The sequence below is a fragment of the Martes martes genome, assembly GCF_963455335.1.
Source record: "Martes martes genome assembly, chromosome: 13".
Taxonomy (NCBI): domain Eukaryota; kingdom Metazoa; phylum Chordata; class Mammalia; order Carnivora; family Mustelidae; genus Martes; species Martes martes.
The window spans coordinates 75,990,515-76,001,720 of record NC_137901.1 but is presented as its reverse complement, the minus strand read 5'-3'; the positions used below and the strand labels follow the sequence as shown (position 1 = coordinate 76,001,720).

The 11,206-nt window shown below is 50.5% G+C and overlaps 1 protein-coding gene across 1 annotated transcript in view; it reads left to right on the top strand.

Moving 5' to 3' along the window:
• Positions 1 to 796: 796 nt before the first annotated feature.
• WSCD2 (WSC domain containing 2) overlaps positions 797 to 11,206 on the top strand; it is a 52,028-nt gene continuing 41,618 nt past the window's right edge. The window contains exon 1 of the mRNA XM_080821574.1: positions 797 to 1,697. Coding sequence (XP_080677700.1) covers positions 1,319 to 1,697 — 379 coding nt within the window. The 5' untranslated portion in view covers positions 797 to 1,318. The remainder of the gene's footprint in view (positions 1,698 to 11,206) is intronic.

Below are 11,206 nucleotides of genomic sequence, written 5' to 3'. Positions count from 1 at the left end.
ATGAGCTGTGGTTTTGCCTTTGGACTGTCCTGGGTTGAAATCCCAGCTCCACCACTCATTGGCTACGTGGCCTCAGTTTCCTAATCTGTAAAGTGAGGAAATGGTTACCTCTCCTAGGACCACTGGGAAGAATGAATGAGTAATACACGTAGAGGGCTTGGCACAAAGCTGGGCATACTGTAGGTGCTAAATAAATGCAGAGCGAATGACTCTGTTGCTAAATAATCCTGATTTCCTTTTATTCCTTGGATAGAGGAGAGAGGCTAGGGCACTGATCTCTCCCACTCTAGAATGTGAGCCCTGTGAAGGAAGGAGCTTGGTCTCTCTGGTTCACAGCATTATCTCCAGAACTTAGCACAACACCTGGTTTATAGTAGGTGATCACTAAGTGTTTCCTGACGGGGGTGGGGTGGGGAATGAATTTGATCTGGTTCAGAATCAGCCTGGTCCAGGAGGCAGTTCAGCAAGGACCCCCGGAGGTGTTTTTCAGACTTAAAACGATTCATGAATCCGTATCTATCTGACAAATATATAGGAAATAGGGGGTGTAAGAACTTGGGCTTGTCCAAGATAAAGCTTGTCCCAAAACATGGGCCCTGTAGGAGTCAAGCCCCCAGATTCCCAGTTTGGTTTAAGGAAAAAGGGAGGGATTCTAGAAGACCCGGCACTGCGGGGTGCTTCAGGACATGGTTCCCTCACTTCTCTGGGCCTCTGCATCCCCCTTGAGAAGGTACAGGGATCCTTCGAGGGTCTCTGTTCGGAGGCTTCTTAAATCTGTGTTCGTGCTGCTTTGCAGGTTGCAGCTCCAGGCCTTAATGCTTGAGCCGATGGAATCCCGCCCGCTTCTGTTTCCATGAGGTAGACACGCTGAGCTTGGCTCCCAGCTGCAGAAGGGACCAGAAAACTGCCCTGAGTGAAATCATCCAGCCCTGACAGGCCTGAGCAGCCAGGAAGAAGCGAGAAGTGAGCTGGCAGATTCCTCCTGCAATTGCTGTGGTCAAAGTTCTTCAGGAACTCTCCGTCACAAGGAACAAGATGTAGGAAAATGGGACCATCTCCTGGATGTTGGGCCTCTTTTGTGGCCCAGAGAAGCTCGCCTTGACCACAGGAGGGTCCTGTTCTCTTGGTCTCGGCCAAGTGCCAGACTTGGCCTTCTGCTCTGGTTTTGGCCATCACTTTCACAGAGGAAAGAAGACTGCAGACACCCAGGGGTTCCATCCCTAAGGGAAGCTTGGGAAACGCAGCCCCTTCCTTCCCCTTCCTGAACCCCTGACCAACCAGCCGAACTCCCAGCGAGCCAGTCCGGAATGAGCCTGCTATGGCCAAGCTCTGGTTCAAATTCCAGCGGTATTTCCGCAGGAAGCCCGTGCGTTTCTTTACCTTCCTGGTGCTCTACCTGACGGCCGGGAGCCTGGTCTTCCTGCACTCTGGCTTTGTGGGCCAGCCGGCCGTCTCCCAGAGCCAGGCCAGCCCTGCCGCGGGGGTCCCGGCTGAGGGCGCCGAGCTGCCCTTCTTGGGAGACCTGCATCTGGGCAGAGGTTTCCGGGACACGGGCGAAGCCTCCAGCATTGCCCGCCGTTACGGACCCTGGTTCAAGGGCAAGGATGGGAGTGAGAGGACCAAGCTGGGTGACTATGGTGGAGCCTGGAGCCGAGCCCTCAAGGGGAGGATTGTCCGGGAGAAGGAGGAAGAACGAGGTAAGGGGTAGACAGGGATGGTGGCCAAGCAGAAGGGAGGGGCTTGGAAGAATATAGTGAGAACCACCAGGTCTCAGCATATAATAGGAGCCAGCTGCCATACAGTCCCTGCTATCAGCATGCTGGGGCGGCTCTGTAACCCCCATTTCAGAGGAGAAAGGGGAAGCTCAGAGATTAAGTAACTTGCCCAAGTTCACACAGCTTGTTAACAGCCAAGTATGGATTAGGACCCTGCAACCATTAGAGTTCAAAGCCTGACTCTTCCTCACAGCCTTCTCTGTCCTGTTAAATAAATAACACACGAGAATGAAGCAGTGTCTATTGAGCACCTACTGTGTGCCTGGGACTTTTCTAAGCCCTCTATGTGTATTAAAGTGTTCCTACGATTCCACATGGATGGTGCTGTTACTCTCATTTTAGGGGTGAGTAAACAGGCACCACAAGCCCAGGGCTGTGTAGATGGTAAGTGGTAGAGCTACTGCTCTCCTGCGTGGCCTGTCGGTCGCCTCACTGGATCTCTTGGTGATGGCTCCCGGAGGACATCATTGCCCTGGACACATGTCCTTGCATTTTCTTAGCATTTCAGTCAAAAAGGGCTCTTCTTTGTGAGTGCAGTACCTTATCTGATTTCTACCCCGCCCCATGGACTTGAGCAAGGAGCGTGATCCTACAACCAGGTTACACTTCAGGAAACTGAGGCTTGGTGAAGGGGGACCCTTGCCCAAGGCCGGAGAGCAGTAGAGTTGAAATCAAACCCAACTGGCCCGAATGCTCGGCCCCCTGACCATCTCCTGGAGTGGGCCAATGTCTCCCCGGCAGCTGGCTGGCCTGCAGGGGAGGAGCCCGCAACCCCGCCGGTTCGGAGATGAACACAAATGCACGTTTTGGGAGTCCGGACCAGATGGTTTGGGAAGATCCAGCACCAATCAGGACAGAAGGAAATCCTCCCCAGCCTTTGTGTTTCCTGCCACATGTCACACTTCCGCTGTGATTCAGCGACTAGAAAACCCCTTCTCTCCCCACGGAGGGAAGCAGGATTAGTGGTGGGACTGCCCCTCCCCCATCCCTCACAAACACGTTCCCCTGCTTCCGTCCCACCCCATACCTGGCTCAGGAGCCAGCCAGGAGACCCCATCATCCCGCCCTCAGGGATTTCCTAGAAGCTGCCTCTTCAAGAACACTGCATTCACAGGGAGGTGAAGGAGAAGGTGGGAGGTGGCAGAACAGATTGGGGGACTTGGATTTGTATTCCACTTCTGTCCCAGCTGGCCATGTGGCTAGGCACATGGCTTTACCTTCTCATGCTTCAGTTTTGTCATTTGTAAAGTAGGGACAGGAACCCCACCCGCCTGGGCTTTTCCTGAGAGCTCACTGAGACAGTGGTTGTAAAAGCACTTGGCACATAGTGGGTTCTTAAAGGTGGCCAGGAAACTCTTGTGGATCTGCCTGGGGGAAGGGACCCCATCCTGTAGGCGAGCAGTGCGGCACTGATGGAGAAATCAGGAAGCGGCTACTCTTTCCTTCTCCACTCACTTGGCTGTATCTCTCCCCAGCCACTCCCAACTCCTTCTGGTAGTTTGCAAGCCCCAAAGTTTGTCACAAGCCCACACCTTAGGCTATACTGTTATTCCACTTAGGATAAAGTCCAGAGTCTCCTACTGTGGCCATCCCTCGGATCTCATCTTGTAGTGCTCCTTCTGTCCCTCTTACCACCACACCCCACCCCACTGTACTTCTTCCCCTTCTCTGGATGCACCAAGCCTATTCCTAACACAGGGTCTTTACATGGCCAATTCCTTCTATGTGGGATGCTCTTCCTCTGTATCTTTCCATGGCTCCCTTCCTCCTTTCCTTTAGGTCCCCGGTGAAACCCCACCTTCCTATAGAAGCCTTGCTAAGGAAAATAGCCCCACTTTGTACCTGGTCATAACCACACTCCCCAGTTACTTTTGTGACAGCACTACCAACTTACCATCACCCAAAAGCATCCTCTTGATGTGTTTGCTTCCTTGTCTGTAGTCTGCCTCCCCTACTAGACTGTCCGCTCCGTGAGGGCAGAGATGTTGCCAGTCCTATTCCCACCATTCCTCCCTACCTCGGGTGGGTGTTTCTGTTCATTCAGCACCTGGGACAGCACCCCGCACGGGTATGGTGCTCAGTACCTACTTGTTGAATGAATGAAAGATCAGATGGACCCGTGAATGAATAATTATCCTTCTGTCTGGAGTGCCTCTGAGGGTCAACTCCACTCTTCCTCCAGCTCTCATCTTCGCTTACCTCCAGGAAATTGTCTGTGATCCCCTGCCAGACTTGATCAAATGCTCCTCCTTCCTCTTTGGTCTTTGTCAGGGGCCTTAGGCGAATGATAATCGCCTGTGCTTGTCAAGGTTCCAGATAGAATATGAATTCCTTGTGATACAGTTGATACAAACAACACTCACAACACCTCCCAGTTGTGAGAATGAACTCACTGCCACTACTACTAGCAGTTACTATCAGTTCTTGAACACCTACATCATGCCAGCCACTGTCTGGTTTGTTTTCCATATGTTAAAGATTTTTAAAAATTTTACATATTAGACGGAGAGAGAGAGAGAGAGAGAGTGCAAGAGTTGGGGGAGGGGCAGATCGAGAGGGAGAAGCAGACTCCCTGCTGAACAGGGAGCCCGGCACAGGGCTTGATCGCAGGACCCCAAGATCACAACCCCGAGCCAAAAGCAAACACCTAAATGATGGAGCCACCCAGGTGCCCTGTTTTTCACATAATATTTGAATGGAATGTTATATGTAAGATGCTTATCACCTCTCGTAGTTCAAAATAGGTCACTTAATTGGTGTTGTTACTGTCTATACTAGAAATCATAACTACTACCTCTTGAGTGATCCTTATGGTCTGGACCATGTTGCAAGTGCTTCATTGCCTTACTTAATTATCACAACAACTCGGAAAGTTAGAAACCACTGTTACTCTGTTTCACACATGGGAAAATCTAAAACTCAGAAACCCAGGTCACATGGGTAGACGTGAAGAACTGAGATTTAAAATAAGGTTCATTTCATTCCAAAGCTCTCGAGCCTTTTTCTATACCACGCTAACCCCTCTGCCCCTGGACATCGTAGATATTTTAAAAAATGTAAAGAGAGAAGAAGAGAAACTAAGCAAGGAGCCGGAGCCTAGAGCTCACAGCAGGCAGTCTTCGGAATCAGGCGGCGTTATTAAGAAAACACAAAGCCAGCCTGTCCTTGATTAACTTATTCAGAGTTCAGAGAGGAAAGACAACATATTAGATTAACACTAATAAAAACAAGATGCTTCTCTGACCTGACGCGGAACACATTTGGTTTTTCTCTGAAGCTGCCAAGGGCTCTACTTGATGCAGTGATGCGGGACTCGGGCTGTCAAGGATTCAGAGCCCAACCCAGGCTGGGAGGGGAGGGAGGAGCCACTCCAGGGCTGGGCTGGGGCGGGTCTCACTTCTGGGGTGGGTCTCACTTCTGGGGTGGGTCTGGCACTTTGGATGTACCATGCACCTTGCCAGCTCCTTTAACCTCCCCCAGCCCTGGGAAAGCCTGTGCTCTGAGCCGCCAAATCAGGGTCCACCTGCCAGTTCTGTAGCTTGCTGACTGTGCAGGTTTGGGCAGGTCTCTCCACCTCTCTGAGCCTCCATTTCCTTTTGCGGCTAAGAAGTACATAACAGCGGCGGGCTATCCTGCAGATTACCTAAGACAAATCAATTGTGGGCTAAGTGCCAGGCGTGCTTCCGAGCACCTTGTACCTATTCCATCCCACGATCTTCATAGCAACCCAGCGAGGTGCACACTGTTGTTAATCCCATCTTACAGGGAGGAAACAGAGGTACAGAGAGGTTAAGGCAGTTCCCCAAGGTTGTCCAGCAGGAGGAGGGAGTAAACTAGTGATGTGAACCCTGCTGTTTTGAGTCTTACCTCTGAACCTTGACCATCGTAGCCCCTCACTTCTTGGTATACAGGAAGGGCTCAGCGCAGACTGGCACATAGCAAGCACTTAAGGCATGGCAGCTTTTATTATCAATATTATAATTCCACAGGAGAAAACAGAGAAGCGTAGAGATGATGGGACTTGCCTAAGGTGACACAGCTAGTCACAGGCAGAGCCTGTGCAGAAACCAAATCCAATTTGATTTTGAAGCCCAGGCATGAAGAAGGACAGTAGGGAGAATCGATCTGCAATTTTGGAAAGAGCAGCGGGGCACTCATTCCCCATCTCCTCCAGTTGAAGATACAATCTTTGCGGGCTATTGAGGGTCCGGTCTATGTCAGGGATGGTGTATCCATACCCTCAGCTTCCCATGAGGCAGCAACTGGAGCCCCTTTCATGGACGAAGAAACTGAAGCTCAGAGAGGTTAAGTGACTTAAACAATGTCACACAGCTGTCAAGAGGCGACTCCAACCCGAGTCTGAGCCTAAAGCTCTTATTCTTAACCACTGAGCTGTACAATCCCCAACTCACTCCATCCATCCATCCATCTCATAGTTATCACATGCCCCCTATGTCCCCTGCCCAGTGCTGTTCGGTGGAGACACAGGGATGATTCAAGCGCAGTTTTCCCTCTGAGGAACAGTCACAGTCCCTGGGGGGCAGACAGGCATGTAAAATGAAAAATTTATATGTTCAAAAAATAACTTGGTCCTGATTATCAAAATCACACGCGCTCATTGTAGAAACCTTAAAATGTGTAGAAAGAGAGACGAAAATACGGATCATCTGCCTGCAGCCACCGTCTACCCTGGGTGTCTTGCCTGTCTCTTTCCTTTCCGTGTGTATTGACAAAGCACATCTTGTATTTAGATAGCATTGTGTCTTGCTTTCCCCCATGCTAACACATTTTCCTTGTGGTCAGAATTCTTCTGCGATGAACCTAAATCATTTCTGGTTTGAAAAAGGAATGGACAGTGTCTGGAGAATTGTTTAGAACAGTGTTAGGGAAGGGTGGGAGCCAGGGGATCTGGCATCCCAAGGGAGGGATCCCGTTCAGCCATCGGAGCGTATCATGGCTGCCTTCCTGGAGGAAGAGATTATTGAGCTGAGTCTGTGGGATCTGTAGCCTTTGACCAAAGTGAAAGATGCATCCCTTGTGCCCCACGGAAGCCTGGGTACGAGCAGAAAATTTTGTTCTCTGCACTAGGAAACTCAGACAGCGCTGGAGTGGTCATCTTGAAGGATGGAGAATTCAGGATGGCAGAGAAAATAACTCCTGAGTCTCTGCTCTGTGCCAAGCCTGGTGCCAAGGCTCAGTGTATAGGTTAATCCTACTTATTTTGACAATACCGCTTTGTATTCCTGTTCTAGCACGGCTATAAGAGAGCAGCAGGAATTAGGTGGTTTAAAGCAACAGAAATGTATTCTCTTGCAGTTCAGGAGGCCAGAAGTTCAAAATCAAGTTGTCAGCAGGGGCGTGCACTCTTTAGGACACCAAGGGAGAACCCATTCCATGCCTTTCTCCTGGCTTCTGGCATCGCCAGCAACCGTTGACGGTCCTTGGCTTGCATCTGCAAAACTCCTGCCTCTGCCTCTTTTCACATGCCTTCGCCTTGTGGCTCTGTGTCCTCAGACAGCCATCTTTTTAGAAGGACACCAGTCCTGTCGACTGCCGTGCCATCACTTTGATATGCGCTCATACCTTAATGAATCACATTTGCAATGGCCCTGTTTACAAATAAGGTCACATCCTTAAGTTCTGAGTGTAGGACCTCAGCCTGTCTTTTTTGTGCGGGGAGGAGGGGAACACAATTCAACCCCCCCAACACTTTCTTATTCCCACTTTCCAGGCAGGGTAATGATATATCCAGGAGCTTGGACTGAAACCCAAATCTGGTTGACCCCACAGCTGGTCTTCTTTCCGCACTCCATAATCCCTCCTGGTTTGTGGAATCCACTCACGGATAGTAAAGAAAAGGAATACAGATCTGTTCGTGTTTAGTTATCCTTTTAACAAATTACCTTTATTGAAGAGAGCAACATTTCTTGAAAAGGAAGATTAATTGAAGCAAAAGGGAAAAAAAGGAAAGGAAAGGAGGGGGGAACCCACAGTGGGGAGGGCTCTGTTCCAGCTGCCTGCGTTCTCCCAGGCTCCCCGCTCTGTGGTGCCCGTGCCGGAGATAAATAGTCCAGCCGGGGCGACTCTGCCATTTCAGCAATATTTGAATAGCTGCAGAGATGAGCTGATAGATGGTGTGAACTTGGCCATTTATCCCCCCTCAAGTGGCCTGTGATTTTGCCTGAGTTTTACATACCTGGCGTCCCCCCTTGTCTTGGACACATCGTGCCACCACAGCAAGATTTGAAGGCAGGGCACGGGGGAAACCACTGAGGCGGGTTGGCGGGGGAACCGCAGCGATGAGGTCAGCAGGTGGCAGACGCTGGGGGCCGGATGATGGCTGTGCTGACCAGAGTCTGCAGGGGAAGATGCTCTAGCACTCGGCCAGGCCGGGGAGGAAACATTCAGAATTTGTTTCCCGACCCACAGAGTTCAGCCGTTTCATCAGGTCAGAGTGTGTAACACACCCATGTTTCTCCAGGGCATTCATGAGGGACCATGTATCTCCCCTCCACCCCACCCCCACCCTGTTTGAGCACCTGTTGCGTGAGACCTTGCAGCCTGATGTCTGGCCTGATGGGAGGGATGGAGAGGAGGTAGCACAGAGCCCAGGTTTTGGGACAGATGGACCTAAGCTCAAATGCCAGCTCTCCTAAGGGGCTCTCTCTCTCCCAGCATCCCCAGGGTGGTCTCTCTGTTGGGGACAGAGATGTCCTCCTCCTGGGCCAAGACTCACCATGGTACACATCCAGGGGCATGGAACAGACAGGCCTGGGCATGGGTTTAGTCTGGACCCTCAGAGCTGGGTGGATTCAGGCCCTTTGGCTTGAGTATTAACACGTAAATCAGTGTCACTTTGGGGGCAAGGAACAAAAGCCCACCTTGAACCAGCTTAAGCTAAAGAGGAAAATGCATTGTGTCTTGTCACCCAACTGCAGAAGGGACTGGAGTTTTCAAAGGAGTGATGTGTGCCCTCTGTCTCTCTCTGGCTCTCCTCTCTGCTTGCCTCCATGGGTTTCATCCTCCCAAAGAGGCTGACTTTGGTCTCAGGGATCATGGCTCTCGGTTGCACTGGGCTTACCAATGTCTTGCCAATGTCATTAACCCAAGGGAAACAGATTTCTTGACAGTGTCATTAACACAAGGGAAACAGATTTCTTTCTCCTAGCTTTGATCTGCAAGAATCCAGAGAGTAGACCGTGTGCCCTTCCCTGGAGCAATCAGACAATCACTGGCTGGTGGGAGGGGCAACATAATTGGCCCTGCCAAGGTCAGGGGCGGGTAAGGTCTACTAGGAGAAAAAAACAGAAGAGGTATTGCTTTGAAGGTGTGAACGATATCATAACAGCACCCCCCCCCCACCGTTCACTCCAAAGTGGACACGTGTGTATACACACATGTACTCTGACTGTTGTTACTCTGATGATCAAAATTGCATCGAGCACAGATCCACTGTCCCGCATAGAGCAAAATGCCCCTACCTTCACCCTTAGGTGAGACCACCCAAAGCCATAGCACGTCTCGCTTCAAGCCCAGCAGATCTGGGAGCGTTCACAATTTTCCCCATCAGGTCTGTGTGGCTCTTGGTGACCCTGGACCAAAGGAAGCAGACCCTCTCCACAAGCAAAACATTTGGAGGACAGACCCGGGCTTAAGTTTTTAGTGAGATGCTTACAGGGTGTAGGAACTTGAGGTAAATGCCGTAGCTTCTAATTCTGTTTAGAAAAGAGGAGAAACAGAAGTAACGTGGTGACGGGTCAGAACAGACACAGTATGCCAAAACTCAGACTCGCTTCTAAGGCAGGCAGGTGTAATTGTCATTAGGATCAGCTTCCTCATCTGTAAAATGGGTTAATAAGCATGGGAGGGTGTGAATGTAAAAAAAAATAATGCTAAGCAAAATGAGCCAGAGAAAGACATTCTGTATGATTTCACTCTTATCTGGACTTCTGAAACGAAACAGATGAGCAAAGGGAGGGGGGAAGGAGAGGGAGAAAAACCAAGAAACCCAACTCCTAACTCTAGAGAACAAACTGATGGGGACAAACCAGAAGGGACGTGGGTGGGGGAATAGGGGATGGGAGGAAGAGGACACTTACCATGATGAGTGAGTAACGTACAGAGTTATTGAATCGCTGTATTGTGCACCTAAAACTAATATAACACTATACGTTAACTTACTAGAATGAAAACTTTAAAAATTTTAAACATTCTTTTTTTAGATTTTATTTGTCAGAGAGAGAGAGAGAGAGAGAGTTCAAGCAAGGGGAGCAGTAGGCAGAGGGAGAAGGAACGTGGGGCTCGATCGCAGGACCCTAGGATCATGACCGGAGCCAAAGGCAGATGCTTAACCAACTGAGCCACCCAGGCACCCCAAAACCTTAAAAATTTTTAAAAATTAAAAGGAATGGTCCATAGTAGACAGCATGCAGTATGTGCTCAATCCATGGCCCCACACACAGTCTTTTGATCTGATAACAAAGAACTCACGCTGTCAAAATAACATTTCCCCCCTTCCTCTCTCCCTCTTCCTACTCCCCATTTGTCCCCCTCTCCACCTGTCTTGTTCCTTCTACAGTCTGTCCCGGAACACTATGTCCTTTACTGAACTATTGAGCCGAAGCTCTTCCTCCCAGCTCAGGTGCGAACAGCACCCCAGGCCAGGACCCCCTCTGTGACAGGAAAGACACACACCATAGAGCAAATATGGGGACAGGAGGGGGCTTCTCCACAACTGTCCCCGTCTGATGGGCCTGCTCCAGGGAAGCGATCTTTCTGTTCAGGCTGGACTCTTCTTAGCCAACCACATCACCACTGTCTTAGAAAAGAAATTCAGGGGCACCTGGGTGGCTCAGTGGGTTAAAGCCTCTGCCCAAATTTGGCTCAGGTCATGATCTCAGGGTCCTGGGATCGAGCCCCACCTTGGGCTCTCTGCTCAGCTAGGAGCCTGCTTCCCCTCCTCTCTCTGCCTGCCTCTCTGCCTACTTGTGATCTCTGTCAAATAAATAAATAAAATCTTTAAAAAAAAAAAAAAGAATTTCAGATTGATGAGGACGAGGCCCGTTTCCAGCAGCGCTGACAAATTCTGCACTTAGCAGGCTGGCCCCAAGGGGCTCGACTGCTCAGAAGGAGCCTACACCCTCTGCTCAAGCCCATTCTCCACCACGAGCGAGGGGGCTGCCAGCCCACGGCTGAAGGAGACAGCAGGCCTGCCAGGGAAAGTGACCCAGCGGCATGTCGTCTTGTCCTCAGTCATCCTCGGCGAGCGCTGGCGGCATCCTCCAGTTACCTGCAAATGGACTAGTGGAAAAAGCCATGGTCTGGGGCTCCCTTAGACCTGGACTGAAATCTTTGTCCTGCCACCACTGAGCCTCAAATTTTAGGCCAGCCGTTGGACCTTTCCGGGCGTCTGCTGAGTCATCAGAGAGCGG